Source organism: Cottoperca gobio, chromosome 12, assembly GCF_900634415.1.
Source record: "Cottoperca gobio chromosome 12, fCotGob3.1, whole genome shotgun sequence".
Lineage (NCBI taxonomy): Eukaryota > Metazoa > Chordata > Actinopteri > Perciformes > Bovichtidae > Cottoperca > Cottoperca gobio.
Genome location: NC_041366.1, coordinates 21,396,176 through 21,423,217, shown reverse-complemented (window position 1 = coordinate 21,423,217; position 27,042 = coordinate 21,396,176). Strand labels below are relative to the sequence as shown.

Below are 27,042 nucleotides of genomic sequence, written 5' to 3'. Positions count from 1 at the left end.
AGTACAGTAGAGAAACACAGTAGAGTACAGTAAATAAACACAGTAGAGTACAGTAAAGAAACACAGTAGAGTACAATAAAGAAGCACAGTAGAGTACAGTAAAGAAACACAGTAGAGTACAATAAAGAAACACAGTAGAGTATAGTAAAGACACACAGTAGAGTACAATAAAGAAACACAGTAGAGTACAGTACAGAAACAGTACAGTACAGTAAAGACACACAGTAGAGTACAGTGAAGAAACACAGTGGAGTAAAGTAAAGAAACACAGTAGAGTACAGTAAAGAAACACAGTAGAGTACAGTAAAGGAACACAGTGAAGTACATTGAAATAAACATTTATTGTTTCCACAGACAGAGAGCAGTGTCTCCAGTCCCCAGCTGTCTGTCTGTGAAGAGTGACTCGTCTAGAGAAGAACCTCTAAACTTCAGTAATGAACCTGGACCCTCAGACACAAAGTAAGAGTCTGTTTCTACTGTAAACTGACCTGAAGAGGATTCAGTTTTTATGTTCTCTGATAATCTAATGTTTTATAATTACATGAGCCCAGTAGAGTACAGGAAAGAAACACAATAGAGTATAGTAAAGAAACACAGTAGAGTACAGTAAAGAAACGCAGTAGAGTAGATTAAATAAACGCAGTAGAGTATAGTAAAGAAATACAGTAGAGTATAGTAAAGAAACACAGTAGAGTACAGTAAAGAAACGCAGTAGATTAGATTACATAAACTCAGTAGAGTATAGTAAAGAAACACAGAGTAGAGTAAAGAAACGCGGTAGAGTACAGTAAAGAAACACAGAGTAGAGTAAAGAAACACAGTAGAGTAGAGTAAAGAAACGCAGTAGAGTAGAGTAAAGAAACACAGTAGAGTACAGTAAAGAAACACAGTAGAGTATAGTAAAGAAAGACAGTAGAGTATAGTAAAGAAACGCAGTAGAGAAGAGTAAAGAAACACAGTAGAGTACAGTAAAGAAACACAGTAGAGTACAATAAAGGAACACAGTAGAGTACAGTAAAGAAACAGTAGAGTACAGTAAAGAAACACAGTAGAGTACAATAAAGAAACACAGTAGAGTACAGTAAAGAAACACAGTAGAGTACAGTACAGAAACAGTAGAGTACAATAAAGAAACACAGTAGAGTACAGTAAAGAAACACAGTAGAGTACAGTACAGAAACAGTAGAGTACAGTAAAGACACACAGTAGAGTTCAGTAAAGAAACACAGTAGAGCACAAAAAAAACAGTAGAGTACAGTAAAGAAACGCAGTAGAGTAGATTAAATAAACGCAGTAGAGTATAGTAAAGAAACACAGTAGAGTACAGTATATAAACTCAGTAGAGTACAGTAAAGAAACACAGTAGAGTACAGTAAATAAACTCAGTAGAATACAGTAAATAAACTCAGTAGAGTACAGTAAAGAAACACAGTAGAGTACAGTAAAAAAACACAGAGTAAAGAAACACAGTAGAGTAAAGAAACACAGTAGAGTATAGTAAAGAATCACAGTGAGTACAGTAAACAAACGCAGTAGAGTACAGTAAAGAAATAGTAGAGTACAGTGAAGAAACACAGTAGAGTACAGTGAAGAAATACAGTAGAGTATAGTAAAGAAACACAGTAGAGTATAGTAAATAAATGCAGTAGAGTACGGTGAAGAAATACAGTAGAGTACAGTATAGAAATACAGTAGAGTATAGTAAAGAAACACAGTAGAGTATAGTAAAGAAATGCAGTATCATAAAGAAACAGTAGAGTATAGTAAAGAAACGCAGTAGAGTTCAGTAAACAAACGCAGTAGAGTATAGTAAACAAACTCAGTAGAGTACAGTAAAGAAACACAGTAGAGTACAGTAAAGAAACACAGTAGAGTATAGTAAATAAACTCAGTAGAGTACAGTAAAGAAACACAGTAGAGTACAGTAAAGAAACACAGCAGAGTACAGTAAAGAAACACAGTAGAGTACAGTAAAGAATCACAGTGAGTACAGTAAACAAACGCCGTAGAGTACAGTAAAGAAATAGTAAAGTACAGTGAAGAAACACAGTAGAGTACAGTGAAGAAATACAGTAGAGTATAGTAAACAAACACAGTAGAGTATAGTAAATAAATGCAGTAGAGTACGGTGAAGAAATACAGTAGAGTACAGTATATAAACTCAGTAGAGTACAGTAAAGAAACACAGTAGAGTAGATTAAATAAACGCAGTAGAGTATAGTAAAGAAACACAGTAGAGTACAGTATATAAACTCAGTAGAGTACAGTAAAGAAACACAGTAGAGTACAGTAAATAAACTCAGTAGAATACAGTAAATAAACTCAGTAGAGTACAGTAAAGAAACACAGTAGAGTACAGTAAAAAAACACAGAGTAAAGAAACACAGTAGAGTAAAGAAACACAGTAGAGTATAGTAAAGAATCACAGTGAGTACAGTAAACAAACGCAGTAGAGTACAGTAAAGAAATAGTAGAGTACAGTGAAGAAACACAGTAGAGTACAGTGAAGAAATACAGTAGAGTATAGTAAAGAAACACAGTAGAGTATAGTAAATAAATGCAGTAGAGTACGGTGAAGAAATACAGTAGAGTACAGTATAGAAATACAGTAGAGTATAGTAAAGAAACACAGTAGAGTATAGTAAAGAAATGCAGTATCATAAAGAAACAGTAGAGTATAGTAAAGAAACGCAGTAGAGTTCAGTAAACAAACGCAGTAGAGTATAGTAAACAAACTCAGTAGAGTACAGTAAAGAAACACAGTAGAGTACAGTAAAGAAACACAGTAGAGTATAGTAAATAAACTCAGTAGAGTACAGTAAAGAAACACAGTAGAGTACAGTAAAGAAACACAGCAGAGTACAGTAAAGAAACACAGTAGAGTACAGTAAAGAATCACAGTGAGTACAGTAAACAAACGCCGTAGAGTACAGTAAAGAAATAGTAAAGTACAGTGAAGAAACACAGTAGAGTACAGTGAAGAAATACAGTAGAGTATAGTAAACAAACACAGTAGAGTATAGTAAATAAATGCAGTAGAGTACGGTGAAGAAATACAGTAGAGTACAGTATAGAAATACAGTAGAGTATAGTAAAGAAACACAGTAGAGTATAGTAAAGAAATGCAGTATCATAAAGAAACAGTAGAGTATAGTAAAGAAACGCAGTAGAGTACAGTAAACAAACGCAGTAGAGTACAGTAAAGAAACACAGTAGAGTACAGTGAAGAAACACAGTAGAGTACAGTAAAGAAACGCAGTAGAGTACAGTAAAGAAACACAGTAGAGTACAGTAAAGAAATACAGTAGAGTACAGTAAAGAAACACAGTGGAGTAAAGTAAAGAAACACAGTAGAGTACAGTGAAGAAACACAGTAGAGTACAGTAAAGAAACACAGTAGAGTACAGTAAAGAAACACAGTGGAGTACAGTAAAGACACACAGTAGAGTACAGTAAATACACACAGTAGAGTTCAGTAAAGAAAAACAGTAGAGTACAGTGAAGAAACACAGTGGAGTAAAGTAAAGAAAGACAGTAGAGTACAGTAAAGAAACACAGTAGAGTACAGTAAAGAAACACAGTGAAGTACATTGAAATAAACTTTTATTGTTTCCACAGACAGAGAGGAGTGTCTCCAGTCCCCAGCTGTCTGTCTGTGAAGAGTGACTGGTCTAGAGAAGAACCTCCAGAATTCAGTAATGAACCTGGACCCTCAGACACAAAGTAAGAGTCTGTTTCTACTGTAAACTGACCTGAAGAGGATTCAGTTTTTATGTTCTCTGATAATCTAATGTTTTATAATTACATGAGCCCAGTAGAGTACAGGAAAGAAACACAATAGAGTATAGTAAAGAAACACAGTAGAGTAGATTAAATAAACGCAGTAGAGTATAGTAAAGAAATACAGTAGAGTATAGTAAAGAAACGCAGGAGAGTACAGTGAAGACACACAGTAGAGTACAGTAAAGAAATACAGTAGAGTACAGTAAACAAACACAGTAGAGTATAGTAAAGAAACGCAGTAGAGAAGAGTAAAGAAACACAGTAGAGTACAGTAAAGAAACACAGTAGAGTACAATAAAGGAACACAGTAGAGTACAGTAAAGAAACAGTAGAGTACAGTAAAGAAACACAGTAGAGTACAATAAAGAAACACAGTAGAGTACAGTAAAGAAACACAGTAGAGTACAGTAAAGAAACGCAGTAGAGTAGATTAAATAAACGCAGTAGAGTATAGTAAAGAAACACAGTAGAGTACAGTATATAAACTCAGTAGAGTACAGTAAAGAAACACAGTAGAGTACAGTAAATAAACTCAGTAGAATACAGTAAATAAACTCAGAAGAGTACAGTAAAGAAACACAGTAGAGTACAGTAAAAAAACACAGAGTAAAGAAACACAGTAGAGTAAAGAAACACAGTAGAGTATAGTAAAGAATCACAGTGAGTACAGTAAACAAACGCAGTAGAGTACAGTAAAGAAATAGTAGAGTACAGTGAAGAAACACAGTAGAGTACAGTGAAGAAATACAGTAGAGTATAGTAAAGAAACACAGTAGAGTATAGTAAATAAATGCAGTAGAGTACGGTGAAGAAATACAGTAGAGTACAGTATAGAAATACAGTAGAGTATAGTAAAGAAACACAGTAGAGTATAGTAAAGAAATGCAGTATCATAAAGAAACAGTAGAGTATAGTAAAGAAACGCAGTAGAGTTCAGTAAACAAACGCAGTAGAGTATAGTAAACAAACTCAGTAGAGTACAGTAAAGAAACACAGTAGAGTACAGTAAAGAAACACAGTAGAGTATAGTAAATAAACTCAGTAGAGTACAGTAAAGAAACACAGTAGAGTACAGTAAAGAAACACAGCAGAGTACAGTAAAGAAACACAGTAGAGTACAGTAAAGAATCACAGTGAGTACAGTAAACAAACGCCGTAGAGTACAGTAAAGAAATAGTAAAGTACAGTGAAGAAACACAGTAGAGTACAGTGAAGAAATACAGTAGAGTATAGTAAACAAACACAGTAGAGTATAGTAAATAAATGCAGTAGAGTACGGTGAAGAAATACAGTAGAGTACAGTATAGAAATACAGTAGAGTATAGTAAAGAAACACAGTAGAGTATAGTAAAGAAATGCAGTATCATAAAGAAACAGTAGAGTATAGTAAAGAAACGCAGTAGAGTACAGTAAACAAACGCAGTAGAGTATAGTAAACAAACGCAGTAGAGTACAGTAAAGAAACACAGTAGAGTACAGTGAAGAAACACAGTAGAGTACAGTAAAGAAACGCAGTAGAGTACAGTAAAGAAACACAGTAGAGTACAGTAAAGAAATACAGTAGAGTACAGTAAAGAAACACAGTGGAGTAAAGTAAAGAAACACAGTAGAGTACAGTGAAGAAACACAGTAGAGTACAGTAAAGAAACACAGTAGAGTACAGTAAAGAAACACAGTGGAGTACAGTAAAGACACACAGTAGAGTACAGTAAATACACACAGTAGAGTTCAGTAAAGAAAAACAGTAGAGTACAGTGAAGAAACACAGTGGAGTAAAGTAAAGAAAGACAGTAGAGTACAGTAAAGAAACACAGTAGAGTACAGTAAAGAAACACAGTGAAGTACATTGAAATAAACTTTTATTGTTTCCACAGACAGAGAGGAGTGTCTCCAGTCCCCAGCTGTCTGTCTGTGAAGAGTGACTGGTCTAGAGAAGAACCTCCAGAATTCAGTAATGAACCTGGACCCTCAGACACAAAGTAAGAGTCTGTTTCTACTGTAAACTGACCTGAAGAGGATTCAGTTTTTATGTTCTCTGATAATCTAATGTTTTATAATTACATGAGCCCAGTAGAGTACAGGAAAGAAACACAATAGAGTATAGTAAAGAAACACAGTAGAGTAGATTAAATAAACGCAGTAGAGTATAGTAAAGAAATACAGTAGAGTATAGTAAAGAAACGCAGGAGAGTACAGTGAAGACACACAGTAGAGTACAGTAAAGAAATACAGTAGAGTACAGTAAACAAACACAGTAAAGTATAGTAAAGAAACACAGTAGAGTACAGTAAAGAAACGCAGTAGAGTAGATTACATAAACGCAGTAGAGTATAGTAAAGAAACACAGTAGAGTACAGTAAATAAACGCAGTAGAGTATAGTAAAGAAACACAGAGTAGAGTAAAGAAACGCGGTAGAGTACAGTAAAGAAACACAGAGTAGAGTAAAGAAACGCAGTAGAGTAGATTACATAAACGCAGTAGAGTAGAGTAAAGAAACACAGTAGAGTACAGTAAGAAACACAGTAGAGTATAGTAAAGAAAGACAGTAGAGTATAGTAAAGAAACGCAGTAGAGTAGAGTAAAGAAACACATTAGAGTACAGTAAAGAAACACAGTAGAGTACAATAAAGGAACACAGTAGAGTACAGTAAAGAAACAGTAGAGTACAGTAAAGAAACACAGTAGAGTACAGTAAAGAAACACAGTAGAGTACAGTACAGAAACAGTAGAGTACAATAAAGAAACGCAGTAGAATAACGTAAAGAAATGCAGTAGAGTAAAGTAAAGAAATACAGTAGAGTACAGTAAAGAAATGCAGTCGAATATAGTAAAGAAATACAGTAGAGTACAGTGAAGACACACAGTAGAGTACAGTAAAGAAATGCAGTCGAGTATAGTAAACATAGTATAGTAAAGAATGCAGTATAGTAAAGAAAAGTAGTAGAGTAGAGTACAGTAAAGAAATACAGTAGAATACAGTAAAGAAACACAGTAGAGTACAGTAAAGAAATACAGTACAGTACAGAAAAGAAACACAGTAGAGTACAGTAAAGAAATACAGTAGAGTATAGTAAAGAAACACAGTAGAGTATAGTAAAGAAACACAGTAGAGTACAGTAAAGAAATACAGTAGAGTATAGTAAAGAAACACAGTAGAGTATAGTAAAGAAACACAGTAGAGTACAGTAAAGAAACACAGTTGAGTACTGTAAAGAAACACAGTAGCGTAATGTAAAGAAACACAGTTGAGTACAGTAAGAAACACAGTAGAGTACAGTGAAATAAACATTTCTTGTTTCCGCAGACGGAGAGCAGTGTCTCCAGTCCCCAGCTGTCTGTCTGTGAAGTCTATAGAAGAACCTCCACTCTTCAGTAATGAACCTGGACCCTCAGACACAAAGTAAGAGTCTGTTTCTACTGTAAACTGACCTGAAGAGGATTCAGTTTTTATGTTCTCTGATAATCTAATGTTTTATAATGACATGAGCCCAGTAGAGTACAGGAAAGAAATACAGTAGAGTATAGTAAATAAACACAGTAAAGTACAGTAAAGAAACACAGTAGAGTAAATAAACACAATAGAGTATAGTAAAGAAACATAGTACAGTAAAGAAACATAGTACAGTAAATAAACACAGTTGAGTACAGTAAAGAGATACAGTAAAGAAACACAGTAGAGTATAGTAAAGAAACACAGTAGAGTACAGTGAAAGAAACTCAGTAGAGTACAGTAAAGAAACACAGTTGAGTACAGTAAAGAAACACAGTAGAGTATAGTAAAGAAACACAGAGTACAGTAAAGAAACACAATAGAGTATAGTAAAGAAACACAGTAGAGTATAGTAAAGAAACACAGTAGAGTATAGTAAAGAAACACAGTAGAGTACAGTAAAGAAAGTAAAGAAACACAGTAGAGTATAGTAAAGAAACACAGTTGAGTACAGTAAAGAAACACAGTAGAGTACAGTAAAGAAACACAGTAGAGTACAGTAAAGAAACACAGTTGAGTACAGTAAAGAAACACAGTAGAGTACAGTAAAGAAACACAGTAGAGTATAGTAAAGAAACACAGAGTACAGTAAAGAAACACAATAGAGTATAGTAAAGAAACACAGTAGAGTATAGTAAAGAAACACAGTAGAGTATAGTAAAGAAACACAGTAGAGTACAGTAAAGAAACACAGTAGAGTATAGTAAAGAAACACAGTAGAGTACAGTAAAGAAACACAGTAGAGTATAGTAAAGAAACACAGTAGAGTACAGTGAAAGAAACTCAGTAGAGTACAGTAAAGAAACACAGTTGAGTACAGTAAAGAAACACAGTAGAGTACAGTAAAGAAACACAGTAGAGTACAGTAAAGAAACACAGTAGAGTACAGTAAAGAAACACAGTAGAGTATAGTAAAGAAACACAGAGCACAGTAAAGAAACACAATAGAGTATAGTAAAGAAACACAGTAGAGTATAGTAAAGAAACACAGAGTACAGTAAAGAAACACAATAGAGTATAGTAAAGAAACACAGTAGAGTACAGTAAAGAAACACAGTAGAGTATAGTAAAGAAACACAGTAGAGTACAGTAAAGAAACACAGTAGAGTACAGTAAAGAAACACAGTAGAGTACAGTAAAGAAACACAGTCGAGTACAGTAAAGAAACACTGTGGAGTAGAGTAAAGAAACACAGTTGAGTACAGTAAAGAAACACAGTAGAGTACAGTAAAGAAACACAGTAGAGTACAGTAAAGAAACACAGTTGAGTACAGTAAAGAAACACAGTAGAGTACAGTAAAGAAACACAGTAGAGTACAGTAAAGAAACACAGTAGAGTATAGTAAAGAAACACAGAGTACAGTAAAGAAACACAATAGAGTATAGTAAAGAAACACAGTAGAGTATAGTAAAGAAACACAGTAGAGTACAGTAAAGAAACACAGTAGAGTACAGTAAAGAAACACAGTAGAGTATAGTAAAGAAACACAATAGAGTATAGTAAAGAAACACAGTAGAGTATAGTAAAGAAACACAGAGTACAGTAAAGAAACACAATAGAGTATAGTAAAGAAACACAGTAGAGTACAGTAAAGAAACACAGTAGAGTATAGTAAAGAAACACAGTAGAGTACAGTAAAGAAACACAGTAGAGTACAGTAAAGAAACACAGTAGAGTACAGTAAAGAAACACAGTAGAGTACATTAAATAAACACAGTAGAGTACAGTAAAGAAACACAGTAGAGTACAGTAAAGAAACACAGCAGAGTACATTAAAGAAACACAGTAGAGTACAGTAAAGAAACACAGTAGAGTACAGTGAAGAAACACAGTAGAGTACAGTAAAGAAACGCAGTAGAGTACAGTAAAGAAACACAGTAGAGTACAGTAAAGAAACGCAGTAGAGTACAGTAAAGAAACACAGTAGAGTATAGTAAAGAAACACAGTAGAGTACAGTAAAGAAACACAGTAGAGTATAGTAAAGAAACACAGTAGAGTATAGTAAAGAAACACAGTAGAGTACAGTAAAGAAACACAGTAGAGTACAGTAAAGAAACGCAGTAGAGTACAGTAAAGAAACACAGTAGAGTATAGTAAAGAAACACAGTAGAGTATAGTAAAGAAACACAGTAGAGTACAGCAAAGAAACACAGTAGAGTATAGTAAAGAAACACAGTAGAGTATAGTAAAGAAACGCAGTAGAGTACAGTAAAGAAACACAGTAGGATACAGTAAAGAAACACAGTAGAGTACAGTAAAGAAATGCAGTAGAGTACAGTAAAGAAACACAGTAGAGTATAGTAAAGAAACACAGTAGAGTATAGTAAAGAAACACAGTAGAGTACAGCAAAGAAACACAGTAGAGTATAGTAAAGAAACACAGTAGAGTATAGTAAAGAAACGCAGTAGAGTACAGTAAAGAAACACAGTAGGATACAGTAAAGAAACACAGTAGAGTACAGTAAAGAAATGCAGTAGAGTACAGTAAAGAAACACAGTAGATAACTGGGACTAAACTGCCACTTTTGAACAATTGTGATGTTGGAGACATAGGTTGTACCAATTATTATTTCCACTGTTGTAATGTGTTATAAAGCAGGGGTTCCCAAACTTTTCAGCCCTGCACCCCCCAAAATAACGGTGCCAGAGACTGGTGGCCCCCACCTCCACTATCCCCGGAGGTGACTGAAACATAAGAAAACGTGCGCACAGGATGCATGCACTAATAGGCGTATCCAAACACGGGCATAACGACAACACAAAAGAACAGAACTGACAACCATATATATGTTTACTATAAGACAAAAGCAGAATACGCCAGTCAAAGGAATGTAACTTATGAGTGAACATTGTTGCTGTCATGTGCAAACTTCATTTTGACACAATACTTTAATTTCCATGTTAGCAGATGTTAATCTCACCTAATGAGATGGATGGGCACTATGTGTGGAGCACAGCACGTCCACTCTGGCTTTAATTTTGGAGACGGCCACTCGGAGATCATCCTCCACGTTTAGACGCGATCTGTATTTATTTTTAATATATGTCAGTGCCGAGAAAGTCTTTTTGCACGGGTAGGTAGAGCCAAACGGCGTCAGTACGTCCATTGCGGCCTTGGATAGCTGTGGATATTCTCTCTCGACTGAAATCCGAACTCAGCAAGCGTCTTTGAATTAAAAGCTGTCTTTAAAGTGCGGTCACTTGACAGTTCAACCAGTGCGTCCTCCATGTCGGATGACAGATGACTTGCGGTCGTTACAGTGAATGGTGATCTTATCTAGTCATATTGTCTGGAGCTGTTTCCTCGGGGAAATACTTGTTAAAGTGTTCCAGGAGGGCTTCAAGGTGGGTAGTGATAGACTTCTTCACAGAGTTAACACTCAGATCATTTTCCTCCATGAATTCCTCCAGCTCAGGAAACATATCAATCCTGCCCATTTCAACTCGTGCAGTCCAGCGATCCACTTTCCTCTTGAATGAATTTATCATTCAGCGACATGATGCTTGTGTTTTCACCTTGCAATGACATGTTAAGTCCGTTCAATGTGTCAAATATGCAAGACAAATATGCTAGCCTTGTTAACCAGTCAGGGTCAGTCAGGTGGTCCACGAGCTGGGACCCATGCTCCATCAGAAATAAGCGCACCTCGTCCCGCAGTTCATACAGACGGCTGAGAACACTTCCCCGGGTAAGCCACCTGACTTCTATGTGGAACAGCAGGCCCTGATGCTCCGATCCCAGTTCGTTGTAGAGAGTGGCGAACAGACTGGTGTTGAGTGGACGTGATTTTATGTAGTTGACCATTTTATCACAGTCTCAAGAACACTTTTAAGCTCTGGGTCGAGCGCTTTACTCGCAAGAGCTTCTCTGTGGATAATACAGTGCGTAAAGTTTACGTGGGGCGCCACTTGTAAGACTCTTGCTTTTAGTCCTTTCTTTCCCCCCAGCATTGCTGCAGCACCGTATGTGCACACACATATGCACTCATCCCAAGACACTCCCTCTTCTTTTAGTTTGTTAAGTTTTGTGAAAATGTCCTCGCCTGTGCACTTAACCTCCAGCGGGGGCAAAACAGCATGTCCTCGTTAAGTTTCCCCTCAAAACTGTTTCTGACGAAAACAAGCAGCTGGGCAGAGTTTGATACATCTGTGGATTCATGTAACTGCAAAGCATATTTCCCTTTCTTCACTCTGTCAATCAGCTGACACTTTATGTCCTGGGCCATGTCCGTGATGCGGCGGGATATGGTCCCGTCAGACAGCGGCACTGCTTCTAGCTCCCACGCCTGTTTATCCCCATGCATTGCCCGACTCATAGCGATAGCAGCAGGTTTTATTCGGGTTTCCCCTGATTGTGTGTGGCTTTTTTGCACAGCTGTGCAATTAAATATGCCACCTCATATGATGCCTTCTCCGCTGGCCTCTCTGCCTTGTCTTTGGTTGGTATTAACCAACGTTTCATTTTGAAAAATAATGTCCTCGGCTTAAAGCCTGGTGTATTGATTTGGGCTGTTCTGAAGAAATCTACTGGTGCACACTGACATGTGTGTGTGTGTGTGTGTGTGTGTGTGTGACGTCTGTGATGTTTACTGTGGCGCTGTAAAGTGACCTGTCACCTGCAAGTGATACTGTCGTTAATCTGTCGTAATCACCTCAGGGGTCACATCGAGAGGATTCTGAAAATCATCTCGCGACCCCCCCTCGGTGTCTCCGCGACCCCCACTTTGGGAACCACTGTTATAAAGAACGTGTTCATCTCCACAGAAAGAAGAGCAAAACTCCTGTTTCTGTGGAGGAGCAGCGGTCCAGCTGTGCTTTGTGTCAGGACGTCCTGAAGGATCCAGTCTCTACCAGCTGTGGACACTGGTTCTGCAGACAGTGCATCGCCTCATACTGGGACCAGTCTGCTTCATCAGGAGACTCCCCCTGTCCCCAGTGTGGAAAAAGATCCAGAACAAGACTGCAGACAGCCAGTCAGACCAGCTGTGCACACAGTAAGACTGTACATCTGTCTGCTGCTGTCTTCATGTCTGAAAACAGGATTCTTCCTGCTTCATTTGTTTGTACAGCACATGATGATCTGTTATATATATTTATTAATCTCACATGTGTCTTCTCTTTCAGCAGATAGAGGTCTGCAGGAGGTTTTAGATGAACATAGGATCAGTCTGAAGAGGAGATGTGAACGTGTTACTGAAGGAAGTGAAGAAACAGTGAGTAAAACCCTCCTCAACAGGATCTACACTGAGCTCTACATCACAGAGGGACTGAGTGAAGAGGTTAATACTCAACATGAGGTGAAGCAGCTTGAGACAGCTTCCAAGAAAAAGATCCTCCGTGACGCTTCCAATCAAGTGCCACGACATCTTTAAAGTCTTCACCTGACCAACAGGTACACATCAGAGTCGCTCTGACGGTCGGCGTCGCTGGCGTTGGAAAAACCTTCTCAGTGCAGAAGTTCACTCTGGACTGGGCAGAGGGTTTGGAAAACCAAGATGTCAGTCTGGTGATTCTGCTTTCCTTCAGGGAGCTGAACTTGATCAAAGCTGAGCAGTACAGTCTTCTCAGGCTGCTCCATGTATTCCATCCAACCTTACAGAAGGTCACAGCAGAGACGCTCGCTGTCTGTAACGTTTTGTTCATCTTTGACGGCCTGGATGAAAGCAGACCTTCACTGGATTTCCACAACAATGAGGTTGTGTCTGATGTCACACAGCAGTCATCAGTCAACGTGCTGTTGACAAACCTCATCAGCGGGAATCTGCTTCCCTCGGCTCTCGTCTGGATAACTTCCCGACCTGCAAGCAACCAATCAGATCCCTCCTGCATGTGTGGACAGGGTAACAGAAGTACGAGGCTTCACTGACGTCCAGAAGGAGGAGTACTTCAGGAGGAGATTCAGTGATGAAGAACGGTCCGGCAGAATCATCTCTCACATCAAGACATCCAGGAGCCTCCACATCATGTGTCTGATCCCCGTCTTCTGCTGGATCACTGCTACAGTTCTGGACCACATGTTGACTACAGACCAGAGAGGAGAGCTGCCCCAGACCCTCACTGACATGTACTCACACTTCCTGCTGGTTCAGACCAAGAGGAAGAAGCAGAAGTATGATGAGGGACATGAGACGAGTCCACAGGAGCTGACGAAGGCTGACGGGAAACTTCTTCTGAAGCTGGGGAGGCTGGCGTTTGAACATCTGGAGAAAGGAAACATCATGTTCTACCAAGAAGACCTGGAGCAGTGTGGTCTTGATGCCACGGAGGCCTTGGTGTACTCAGGAGTTTGTACAGAGATCTTCAAAAGAGAGAGTGTGATCTTCCAGAAAACAGTCTACTGCTTTGTTCATCTGAGCATTCAGGAGTTTCTGGCTGCAGTCTACCTGTTCCACTGTTACAGCAAGAGGAACACAGAGGTACTGAAGGGCTTCCTGGGGGATCACTGGAAGAAGAACACCCTGGGGAAACACTGGAAGAAGAACTCATCCCTGGATGTCTTCCTGTCTGAAGCCATGCAGAAATCCCTCACAAGTAAGAATGGCCACCTGGACCTGTTTGTCCGCTTTCTCCACGGCCTCTCTCTGGAGTCCAACCAGAGACTCTTAGGAGGCCTGCTGGGTCAGACAGACAACAGTCCACAAATGACCCGGAGAGCCATCAACAACCTGAAGAAGATGAGGAGTGAAGATACCTCTGCTGACAGAGCCATCAACAACCTGAAGGAGATGAGCAGTAGAGATACCTCTGCTGACAGAAGCATCAACATCTTCCACTGTCTGACAGAGATGAAGGACCACTCAGTACATCAGGAGATCCAAGAGTTCCTGCAGTCAGAGAACAGATCACAGAAGAAACTCTCTGAGATCCAGTGCTCAGCTCTGGCTCACATGCTGCAGATGTCAGAGGAGGTTCTGGATGAGTTGGACCTGGAGAAGTACAACACGTCACAGGAGGGACGACGGAGACTGATTCCAGCTGTGAGGAACTGCAGAAAGGCTGTGTAAGTCCAGATGTGATTAACTTTATAAATCAGAGTAGATTAGAAGTTTAGTTCTTCAAATATACACGAGAAAATTCATTTTATTGAATAAATATATCCACTTTTTACTTCATTATTTAGTTTCAGATGTTCTTGAGCTGTTTCAAACGCTGTGAGAGCAAAACAAGTGTTTTCAGCTTCTATCTGTGAAGTTCATGAACACATTTCTATTTATTTGTAATAATTGTTACACTTGACAGTTTCTTCCTCTCATTACATTCCTTTGGGGGATGGAGGCGACATGCAGACCTTGTCAAACTAAAGACTTTAGAGGTGCTCGAGGTTTCATCACATTTTACAGTTCTGAGTGAATGCAGAGAAGTTGTTGTTACATTCTAGCAGTTTCTTCATCATTACATCAGACACACAGGTAATACCTGAGTCTTTATATTAACATTTATTTCTGTACATCTCTGATACTTTCTATGATTTGTTTCCTTCTGTTGCGTTTGTCAACAGTCAGTGACAGCAGAAGGTAGCTAGCAGAGACAGACCTAGGATCAGATCACACTGACACACTGTGGACATTATGGAAGCCTCAATGTAACTGCAGCACTACTCTCTCCCTTCATCTGCAACATTAAACACATATTACAAGTCTGCAGGTGATAAGTGATGAGAGTTATTGTTTCATGTCAAACACAGTGAGATCAGATGAACCACTGATGTCACAGCGGCTTGTCCTGCCTCGTGTTCTGAAGATGCCAGAGCAGAGACAGGGGAGTTCAGACGCAGTTACAACACACAAAGAATTCCTTACGCCGTTTATAATCCAACAACACTAAAGAACATCTAAATATAACTGGGAAACTGCAGATGTGTGTAAGAATCACTTTAGATTACCTGCTCATGAATCCATCGTGCTCTTTGCTGCCGTCCTCGCCCCGGATTCCATTTGTAACTTCTCCCCCTTTCATGTAGGCCTCAATCTTTCTAATAGAGGTTCAGTATCCTGTGGGCATCTCCCGAGTATCCTGGGGGGGGGGGGACAATGCATATATTAAACTCAATAAAGATATTAAAATGTCTAACAGCAAATGTTTTGTCATCAAATGCATGAAATAAATGAATGTTTCCTCTTTCATAATAACACATTTTGTAATATATGTGTCCTGACAGACTTTATGGATGTAACATCTCAGAGACTGAATGTGAAGTCGTGGCCTCAGCTCTGAAGTCCAACCCCTCCCACCTGAGAGAGCTGGGTATAGGATCACTGCAGGATTCAGGAGTGAAGCTGCTGTGTGCTGGACTGCAGAGTCCAAACTGTAGACTGGAGACGCTGAGGTCAGTTCACTGACTGTAGCTCGTGTAGTAAATATAATTGGCACAATTTGCAGACAGGTGAAGACGTTGTAATTATTATTATTGTCTTCTTTATTTTTCAAATGTCTGAATATTGTGGAGAATGACGTAAAGTAGAGAAAGTAAATGTTTGACGGGACAGTTGTTGAGCTTCCACAGACTCACATTGTGCTCCATGAGTCAGTGAAGAAGATGTCAGTACTGAGGTGTGTGAGAGATATGAAGGAGGTTGTTAAACATCTGATGACAGAGAGAAACAGGCTGCAGAGACTTTGAGCTTTGATTACCAACACATTTGTATCATTGCTGACAGTGACCTCTAAACTTCTTCAGCTCTGAACAGATTATTAAACCTTAATAATAATAATAATAATAATAATAATAATAATAAGCTTTATTTGTAGAGCACCTTTCATACAAGAACTACAGCCCAAAGTGCTTCACAGCAGAAACATCAAACTTAGTAGAAGATGAGACAGAGCATTTACAGCACAATAATCACAGTGTTGATGTAAATGAGTGTGAAGTCAATTAAAATAATATAAATAACAGAATTAAAATAGTATAAATAACACTGGAGATCATGCCTAGTATCTGTATCTGTGCCGTACTTAACGACCTCCTGAAACCACGTTCATCACCATTCTTGTAGATGTTTGAAAGGATCAGAGCCACATGTTGAAAGCATGAGATCCACAATGGGCCCCTGTGGCCCTTCAGCTGGTTTACTCCCTTTGCTACACATTCTTCAGAGTCTTCCCGTTTCATAAACAAACCCCAGTTTGTTAAGTTTGATGAAATCTATCGGTTAAAGACAGTTTTTCTCCAACAATATTCTTTAATCTTTCACTTTTCCACTAATTGTGTAAAGAACATGAAACACATTTATCAGAGGAGCTTCCTCTTGTTCCCGTGGTAACACCGTCTGTCTGATCTCAGGCTTTTCAAAAATACACACCTTTACACATTCAATGTTACACCTTGAACTAACTCAAGCAGCAACATTGTTTTCTAAAGTTACATCATGTTTTCTTTATTCAGATTGAAGGTCGACAGGCTGTCAGAGATCAGCTGGGCTTCTCTGATCTCAGCTCTGAAGTCCAACCCCCCCCTCCTGAGAGAGCTGGACCTGAGGAACAACAAGCTGCAGGATTCATCAGTGAAGCTGCTGTGTGACCTTCTGGAGAGTCCAGACTGCAGACTGGAGACTCTCAGGTCAGTTCAGCATCTGTTACTTCTGTTCTGAGGTTAATATGTGAAAGTTGTGTTGACACTAAGCTGCAGACATAAAGCTGATATGATACTGATCCACACGGAGTGTCCTGATGCTAAAGTCTGTTTTCTTCTTCAGTGGTTTAGTTCATTGACTGGAGGATCAATGTTGAGCTATAGATTTAAATCTAACAAGAACAATCCTACACTGCAGAGTTCAGTCTGAAGCTCTTAAACTGCTGAATGTCATGTTATATCCTCCATGTTTTTAACTCATGATAATAAATAATACATAAATACAATGAATAAATATCTCTTTCAACTCTCAAACACTAACAGATATATTCACTGTTTGTATCTCACAGTTTGATCATGTTTGGAGTTTCCACTTTCTAAACTTCTTCAGCTCTGAACAGATTATTAAACCTTGTAAACACTGTATTCTTTATTCAGATTGATGGGCTGCAGTCTGTCAGAGATCAGCTGGGCTCCTCTGGTCTCAGCTCTGAAGTCCAACCCCTCCCATCTGAGAGAGCTGGACCTGTGGGACACCGAGCTGCAGGATTCATCAGTGAAGCTGCTGTGTGACCTTCTGGAGAGTCCAGACTGCAGACTGGAGACTCTCAGGTCAGTTCACTGACTCTCTGGTACTACTGTAGATCCAACATGTTTAATGAATTATTGAACATAATTTATGTTCATAAATAATTTACATCATAAAGTCGTAACTTTCCTTTTGTTCATATTTTGACTTTTCTTGCACTAAATTGAGTGTGCAGTCACAGAAGACGAGTGTTTGTTAAAGCAGCTGTAGCAAATGTCCACTGTTAGTTATTAAAGTACATTTATGTTCACGTGTGGTAAACGCTCACATCTGTATACAGAAGGTCATCTGAACTAATATTAGTGTACACTGATGAAGTTTACTTTCTCAAGCACAAAGAATTCTTTGTTTCCATTCATTTCAATGTGTTTCCACAGATAATAAAGTAGAAGCTGATGTTATGATGAGCACAATAACAGAATGACAGCGTCACTCCAATTCATGGATTAGGACGTAGTAATGTTGAGCCACACATTTAAACCTGAACACATCTGATTGGATTATAAATGGATTTGTATCCACATCATGTTTTCTTTATTCAGATTGAGGGGCTGCAGTCTGTCAGAGATCAGCTGGGCTTCTCTGGTCTCAGCTCTGAAGTCCAACCCCTCCCATCTGAGAGAGCTGGACCTGAGGTACACCGAGCTGCAGGATTCATCAGTGAAGCTGCTGTGTGACCTTCTGGAGAGTCCAGACTGCAGACTGGAGACTCTCAGGTCAGTTCAGCATCTGTTACTTCTGTTCTGAGGTTAATATGTGAAAGTTGTGTTGACACTAAGCTGCAGACATAAAGCTGATATTATACTGATCCACACTGAGTGTCCTGATGCTAAAGTCTGTTTTCTTCTTCAGTGGTTTAGTTCATTGACTGGAGGATCAATGTTGAGCTATAGATTTAAATCTAACAAGAACAATCCTACACTGCAGAATTCAGTCTGAAGCTCTTAAACTGCTGAATGTCATGTTATATCCTCCATGTTTTTAACTCATGATAATAAATAATACATAAATACAATGAATAAATATCTCTTTCAACTCTCAAACACTAACAGATATATTCACTGTTTGTATCTCACAGTTTGATCATGTTTGGAGTTTCCACTTTCTAAACTTCTTCAGCTCTGAACAGATTATTAAACCTTGTAAACACTGTATTCTTTATTCAGATTGGGGGGCTAGCAGTCTGTCAGAGATCAGCTGGGCTTCTCTGGTCTCAGCTCTGAAGTCCAACCCCCCCCTCCTGAGAGAGCTGGACCTGAGGTACATCAAGCTGCAGGATTCATCAGTGAAGCTGCTGTGTGACCTTCTGGAGAGTCCAGACTGCAGACTGGAGACTCTCAGGTCAGTTCACTGACTCTCTGGTACTACTGTAGATCCAACATGTTTAATGAATTATTGAACATAATTTATGTTCATAAATAATTTACATCATAAAGTCGTAACTTTCCTTTTGTTCATATTTTGACTTTTCTTGCACTAAATTGAGTGTGCAGTCACAGAAGACGAGTGTTTGTTAAAGCAGCTGTAGCAAATGTCCACTGTTAGTTATTAAAGTACATTTATGTTCACGTGTGGTAAACGCTCACATCTGTATACAGAAGGTCATCTGAACTAATATTAGTGTACACTGATGAAGTTTACTTTCTCAAGCACAAAGAATTCTTTGTTTCCATTCATTTCAATGTGTTTCCACAGATAATAAAGTAGAAGCTGATGTTATGATGAGCACAATAACAGAATGACAGCGTCACTCCAATTCATGGATTAGGACGTAGTAATGTTGAGCCACACATTTAAACCTGAACACATCTGATTGGATTATAAATGGATTTGTATCTACATCATGTTTTCTTTATTCAGATTGAGGGGCTACAGGCTGTCAGAGGATCAGCTGGGCTTCTCTGGTCTCAGCTCTGAAGTCCAACCCCCCCCTCCTGAGAGAGCTGGACCTGTGGGACACCGAGCTGCAGGATTCAATCAGTGAAGCTGCTGCTGTGACCTTCTGGAGAGTCCAGACTGCAGACTGGAGACTCTCAGGTCAGTCAGGGTCCGACTCAGTCTCTGCTGGTTCAGCAGTATTGTACTAACAGGGGGGTTAATGTGTTACTCACGTTGGGGAATCCCCCAGTTCTACCTTCCACTTGTAGCCTAGCTTAGCAGAACTAATCAGTGATTTCACTCATTGCCTGCAGGTTCTCCTGTTCTTTCATCTCGTGTTTCTTTTCTTTCATTCTTCCACTAACAATAAAACACAAGCTGACAATGCAAAGCCAAGCAACATGTTACAAGTTGTAACTTTGGAACTTGTGATTTCACAGAAGAGTGAGACAGGTAGTGTGTTTGGTTCTTGGATCCAGACTAAAGACGAGTTACTTCCTGTAATGCAGGCTCAGAGCTGTCTGCAGTCAGTTGTAGTGTTTGCACAGAAGATATGATGCCATGTAAAGCGTTCCATCAGTCGGCTCGTGTCAGGACTCTGAAGCGGGCTGACTCTAACAACAAACTGTTATTTAAACCTGAGACGTAACTTTTGGGATTGTGTTCCTACAGGATCAATGACAAGTTGATCACAGCTGAGAAACACACAACATGTGAGTATTGCAGCATATCCTCCATTCATCCAGATATTACATGAACATCTGATCTTAAAATGAGATGCCCTCATCGTACACAAACTACTTTCAATTGTGTTTCTGTTTGATATATAAAATATATATTCTATTTATAAAATATTCCAGAATGTTGTCTGCTAATGTTTCTCAGCTTCATTCAAGTTTTCATTGAGTTCTTTCTCTTGTTGTCCTTCAGAGGACTCCATCAAACTGGATGTGTGAACAAACCTGCCCGAGGAAGACAGCAAGGTGAAAGAGGAGCAGCTGCACAGTGTGAAGTATATTTATGGAGCTTCACCACAGAATCAAATGTAGTTATTGGTAATTGTTTGCCTGGGACCGACCTGCAGGCTCAGCTTGTATTAGCTCAGATCAACTGGTCCTCCTGCTGGAGAGACGAGTGGAAGATGGAGCAGTTCATATCTAGAGATTTGATAATGTTGCTAAATGCCTTGTGGTGTAATGAACTTGTAAGCTTGAACAAAGTGCATCAACCTGTTCACCTTTCATAAGTTCTCTTGCTGGAGTTCTGATATACACTTGTACTTGTTTAAACTTCATCAGACTTCTTGTTTTTGATACTCATCGTCTCATCTTAAACATTATTCTTCATTTCTACATTAAACTGCGTATTAGTGGAAGTACTTTGTGATTTGAAGAGAACATTTAGTTCTCAGAGGAGACGACTCCTGATGATGTCATCAAGAGAAAAGGAATAGAAGGGATTTTATTTGTATCTTTTATCATTTAGTTTGTAAGTTTTATGCATTATGAGAACATTGTGTTAAGATGTTCCTTTGTTATGGTTTGTAACTTCATAATGTGCTTTCCTTGTGTTTTTATATGCACACATTGTAGATGTGTTTGTCTCAGGAGTTTCCCACGCGTCCCAGCCGGGCACAGCGAGTGTTATCAGGAGGTGTTTCAAGTCTCTCTCTCTCAGTGGGGGGCAGAGGACCAGGGCTCAGTCGCAGGTTATTGGGCTCGTATACTTTATGGCACCCAACCATCTGGGGGTACAGGGCCTGTTGCTCTGTACCAGGGGTCTCCAACTCTTCTTCATCCGAGAGATACTTTAACTCATGAATTATTCATGTTTACTCATGAAGTTAAAGAATATATTACATTATAACTTTTAAAGACTAAAACTAATAACTTTCTAACTTCATGGTGAACTCTTTAAAGAAGAAGAACGTAAGTGTTTCTCATTATAATGACATATTACTGAAGTTGATTTATTCCAGCTCTATTTCATATTTCTTATTGTTGTTATGCATTTATTTGTATTCTTCTTCTTGTTTCTCTGTTTATGTTGAGTACATGTCTCAACATGTGTGTATTTGAAGGTTTTTCTATTAGAATTGAAGGATTAAAAACATCATTCATGTTCTCCTCATTTATTTCTACTCTTTTACAGAAGATCTGTTCATGTCTGTGCTTTTAAATGTTTAAAGTTATACATGGGATAAGCACTTTATTACCAAAGAGGAGTTCCTCCTTTAACCTACAGGAGGCGCTGCTTGCACTTCACTTTAAACATGTGTGATGAGTTTACAGCTGTCAGGAAATGTGGGACTTTTGGCTATCATGTTGTCATTGCCTATATTTAGAAACAATATATATAATTAGTTTGGTGATATAGTGTTGTATTCATTCCACACTGCTATTTCACACTTCTGGTTAAATGCTAAACTACATTTATTTGTCTTAGTACTTGTAATAAAGTGTAATCTTATGTTACGTTCCCTGTTAGTCTGGAGGAAAGGGAAGTAACAAGTAGAAATAAAATAACCCGGGTGAAGAAAGGAAAACGAGGCAACAGATTTAGTAAAGTAAAAACAAAGAGCATTTAATTCACATTGGAAAGTAAAGCTCCCCCACCAATACAGAAAGGCAAAACTCAAAACAACTTGAACAGAAAGCGACACCAGATATGGCAGAACAAAGCAACTCCACAAGTTGCTGTTCTGTTGCACAGCTCCTGAACAACTCCAACACGTAGAGGACCAACACCAGTCTCAGCACCAGCAGTGGTGGTTCTACACCATCATCACTGGGGGGGCCTGGCTGGGGCCAAGTGTTTTGTCAGAGGGGCACATTCAACCCGGGACAACAGAGATGAAGCAGTGTTCAAGCCTTCAATATCTTTAGTGAAGTATAAATAATGGCGCACAACAGAAACAATACCATGATTGGTCTGTTCCTGACTGATGACAGCATCTCTCCAGTGATCAATCATGGCGTGCTGTTTGTATTCAGGTTCCCATGGTAACGAGTCAGACCGTTCACACTAGTGATGGAGGTCCGGCTCTTTTCAAAGATTCGGCTCTTTTGGCTCCCAAATGTCTCTTCATGTAGTGTCACTTGGAGCCTTCTATTCTAGCCTAATATAGCAATTATAAATGGTTTGTGTTGGTAAGCAATCTTTCATTCAGTGTTTTCATAAAAGCATTATTATTATGTTTGGTTTTCATTACAAAAGAAATACAGTTACTATTGTTTAACATTTAATCAAACCTTTAAATGAACAACTTAACACAGAACCACAGCAAACAGATCAAATAAATAAAGGACAAAGTCTGAACATTATGACACTTTAGATAAAAGCGTATTTGAGTTACAAGAAAAGTGCTATACAAGTCTAATGTATTATTATTATTGTTATTATTATTATTATTAAAAGTCTTTAGTGCAGTGCTTCTTTTTCGGTTGTCACATTCACACAGTAAAGCTGTTTATGACACAGGAGGAGTTGCCAACAGGTAAGGGACAGGGTCAAAGTACAAGTCGGACTGACAGACGCCATTTTCTCGTCGACAGAGCCGCAGCAGCAGAACAGGGTGAGTGTTAACAGCAGCTCTGCTGGGGTTTTACACATTCATTCTTTAGTGTGTCCTGCTGTGTGTCTCTAACAAGCAGAGTCCTGGAGTCCAATGTGATGAAATGTTTGTGAGCATCATCGCTACATGTCACACAGCAGCACAGTCCAGATGGAGAGCAGCCTCACAACCCGTCACCCTCCGGATCAATGCTTGTTCTTTCTCCAACCAGTCAACACTAAACTTCTTCTTCTTGCTTTTTACCTTATAAAAGTTCAAATTAACTTTGTGTCCGTTTCGGGGCGGAACTCCCGGAAGTAGTTTCAAAATAAAAGCCGTGCTCCTGTAAACAAGGTGTCCGGTGCTGACAGTGACTCCGGGTTGATAGCAGACATGCGCAGAGTGTGTTGACATCTGAGCAGGAAGAAGTTTCTGCCTTTTCCCTCCAGAGACACAGTTTATACTGCAGTTTGTACCGGAACACAGATCACATTAAACTCAAGTGCTCCACTCTAAACCTTTGTGTTTTATTGTTTATTTACCAGCTCGTTAAAACATGTAACTGTAGATAGAAACAACACAACGGAGCACAAACTACTTTATCATTTAGTAGAAATATATTTATTTCCATGATCTGTTATTTCTCCATTTACTTTGATCACAGATACAATTCAATCCAGAGAGTCGGAGAGTCTGTCTGTCAGCAAGGAACACTTTTTACATTTTACTTGTATTTCTGCTCATTTTTATACAGTTATATATTCTCTACTTTACCTGAAGCATTTAGCCTAATAAATCATTTCCAGGGTTCAAAAGACACCACAATCATAATCTGGGTTATTAAATAATGGATCCACAATCAGAATATCAATAAGTACTTTTACTGAAGTACTGCACTTGAGTAAATCTCCTTTATACTTGTACTGCACTACATCTCAGAGGTAAACATGGTTCTGGTCTCAGTTCTTCCTGTCAGTTAAACATGTATCTCCAGATGATGTTTGTGATGAACTGAAGGATGAAGTTTCCTTTATGAGAAGATTCTCCTTCAGATAAATAAAGGGAAACGTGGATTCAGTTTAATAAAATCCTTCTACTGAAAATAAAACTAAATTCTAGGAATCTAACTACATTTCTTTTTAAACATGTTTTATACTGTGTGTGTGTGTGTGTGTGTGTGTGTGTGTGTGTGTGTGTGTGTGTGTGTGTGTGTGTGTGTGTGTGTGTGTGTGTGTGTGTGCGCGCGTGCATGTGTGTAACTCTCAGATTGGAGAAGATGAATGATTTAAGAGGAGGAAGGCTCAGTGTTTCCAGTCCCCAGCTGTCTGTCTGTGAAGACTGACTGGTCTATGGACAAACCTCTAACCTTCAGTAATGAACCTGGACCCTCAGACACAAAGTAAGAGTCTGTTTCTACTGTAAACTGACCTGAAAAGGATTCAGTTTTTATGTTCTCTGATAATCTAATGTTTTATAATTACTAGGGCTGTCAAGCGATTAAAAAAGTTAATCTAATTAATGACAAGCTTTGTGATAAATTCATCACGATTACAATATTTGCTGTCAGTGCTCCGTGCTGTTGGACCAAAAGTCAGGGGCATCTAGGAGCGCGATAATATGCGTAAATATTTTTAACGCGTTATTTTTTATTTTACTGTAAAGAAATACTGTAAAGAAACACCGTAGAGTACAGTAAAGAAACACAGAGTATAGTAAAGAAACACAGTAGAGTATAGTAAAGAAACACAGTAGAGTACAGTAACGAAACACAGTTGAGTACTGTAAAGAAACACAGTTGAGTACAGTAAAGAAACACAGTTGAGTACTGTAAAGAAACACAGCAGAGTATAGTAAAGAAACACAGTAGAGTATAGTAAAGAAACACAGTAGAGTACAGTAAAGAAACACAGTTGACTACAGTAAAGAAACACAGTTGAGTACAGAAAAGAAACACAGTAGAGTACAGTAAAGAAACACAGTAGATTATAGTAAAGAAATACAGTAGAGTATAGTAAAGAAACACAGTAGAGTACAGTAAAGAAACACAGTAGAGTACAGTAAAGAATCACAGTTAAGTACAGTAATTAAACACAGTAGAGTATAGTAATGAAACACAGTAGAGTATAGTAAAGAAACACAGTAGAGTACAGTAATGAAACACAGTATAGTATAGTAAGGAAACCCAGTAGAGTACAGTAAAGAAACACAGTAGAGTACAGTAAAGAAACACAGTAGAGTATAGTAAAGAAACACAGTAGAGTACAGTAAAGAAACACATTAGAGTACTGTAAAGAAACACAGTAGAGTACAGTAAAGAAACAGAGTAGAGTATAGTAAATAAACACAGTAGAGTACAGTAAAGAAACACAGTAGAGTACAGTAAAGAAACACAGTAGAGTACAGTAAAGAAACACAGTAGAGTACAGTAAAGAAACAGAGTAGAGTATAGTAAAGAAACACAGTAGAGTACAGTAAAGAAACACAGTAGAGTATAGTAAAGAAACACAGTAGAGTACAGTAAAGAAACACAGTTGAGTACAGTAAAGAAACACAGTTGAGTATAGTAAAGAAACCCAGTAGAGTACAGTAATGAAACACAGTACAGTATAGTAAAGAAACACAGTAGAGTAAAGTAAATACACACAGTAGAGTACAGTAAAGAAACACAGTTGAGTACAGTCATGAAACACAGTAGAGTATATTAAAGAAACACAGTTGAGTACAGTAAAGAAACACAGTAGAGTAAAGTAAAGAAACACAGTAGAGTACAGTAAAGAAACACAGTAGAGTATCGTAAAGAAACACAGTAGAGTACAGTAAATAAACACAGTACAGTATAGTAAAGAAACACAGTAGAGTAAAGTAAATACACACAGTAGAGTACAGTAAAGAAACACAGTTGAGTACAGTAAAGAAACACAGTTGAGTATAGTAAAGAAACACAGTAGAGTACAGTAAAGAAACACAGTAGAGTACAGTAAAGAAACACAGTTGAGTAAAGTAAAGAAACACAGTAGAGTACAGTAAAGAAACACAGTAGAGTATAGTAAAGAAACACAGTAGAGTATAGTAAAGAAATGCAGTAGAGTACAGTAAAGAAACACAGTAGAGTACAGTAAAGAAACACAGTTGAGTACAGTAAAGAAACACAGTTGAGTATAGTAAAGAAACCCAGTAGAGTACAGTAATGAAACACAGTACAGTATAGTAAAGAAACACAGTAGAGTAAAGTAAATACACACAGTAGAGTACAGTAAAGAAACACAGTTGAGTACAGTCATGAAACACAGTAGAGTATATTAAAGAAACACAGTTGAGTACAGTAAAGAAACACAGTAGAGTAAAGTAAAGAAACACAGTAGAGTACAGTAAAGAAACACAGTAGAGTATCGTAAAGAAACACAGTAGAGTACAGTAAATAAACACAGTACAGTATAGTAAAGAAACACAGTAGAGTAAAGTAAATACACACAGTAGAGTACAGTAAAGAAACACAGTTGAGTACAGTAAAGAAACACAGTTGAGTACAGTAATGAAACACAGTAGAGTATATTAAAGAAACACAGTTGAGTACAGTAAAGAAACACAGTAGAGTAAAGTAAAGAAACACAGTAGAGTACGGTAAAGAAACACAAGTGAGTATATTAAAGAAACACAGTTGAGTACAATAAAGAAACACAGTAGAGTATATTAAAGAAACACAGTTGAGTACAATAAAGAAACACAGTAGAGTATCGTAAAGAAACACAGTAGAGTACAGTAAATAAACACAGTAGAGTATAGTAAAGAAACACAGTAGAGTACAGTAAAGAAACACAGTTGAGTACTGTAAAGAAACACAAGTGAGTACAGTAAAGAAACACAGTTGAGTACTGTAAAGAAACACAGTAGAGTATAGTAAAGAAAACACAGTAGAGTATAGTAAAGAAATGCAGTAGAGTACAGTAAAGAAACACAGTAGAGTACAGTAAAGAAACACAGTTGAGTACAGTAAAGAAACACAGTTGAGTATAGTAAAGAAACCCAGTAGAGTACAGTAATGAAACACAGTACAGTATAGTAAAGAAACACAGTAGAGTAAAGTAAATACACACAGTAGAGTACAGTAAAGAAACACAGTTGAGTACAGTCATGAAACACAGTAGAGTATATTAAAGAAACACAGTTGAGTACAG

The 27,042-nt window shown here is 38.2% G+C and overlaps 1 protein-coding gene and 1 long non-coding RNA gene across 3 annotated transcripts in view; both read left to right on the top strand.

Annotated features, from left to right (window-relative positions):
* Positions 1 to 27,042, top strand: part of LOC115016723 (protein NLRC3-like) — an 87,218-nt gene that overhangs the window by 2,788 nt on the left and 57,388 nt on the right. The window contains exons 3-6 of one of the 2 annotated variants that reach the window (XM_029444723.1): positions 355 to 459; positions 3,619 to 3,723; positions 5,658 to 5,762; positions 7,089 to 7,184. In XM_029444723.1, the coding sequence (XP_029300583.1) occupies positions 355 to 459; positions 3,619 to 3,723; positions 5,658 to 5,762; positions 7,089 to 7,184 (411 nt within the window). The remainder of the gene's footprint in view (positions 1 to 354; positions 460 to 3,618; positions 3,724 to 5,657; positions 5,763 to 7,088; positions 7,185 to 27,042) is intronic. The other variant, XM_029444722.1, reaches the window with a different exon arrangement.
* LOC115016760 (uncharacterized) overlaps positions 20,245 to 27,042 on the top strand; it is an 8,637-nt gene continuing 1,839 nt past the window's right edge. The window contains exon 1 of the long non-coding RNA XR_003833182.1: positions 20,245 to 20,967. This is a non-coding gene — a long non-coding RNA (uncharacterized LOC115016760). The remainder of the gene's footprint in view (positions 20,968 to 27,042) is intronic.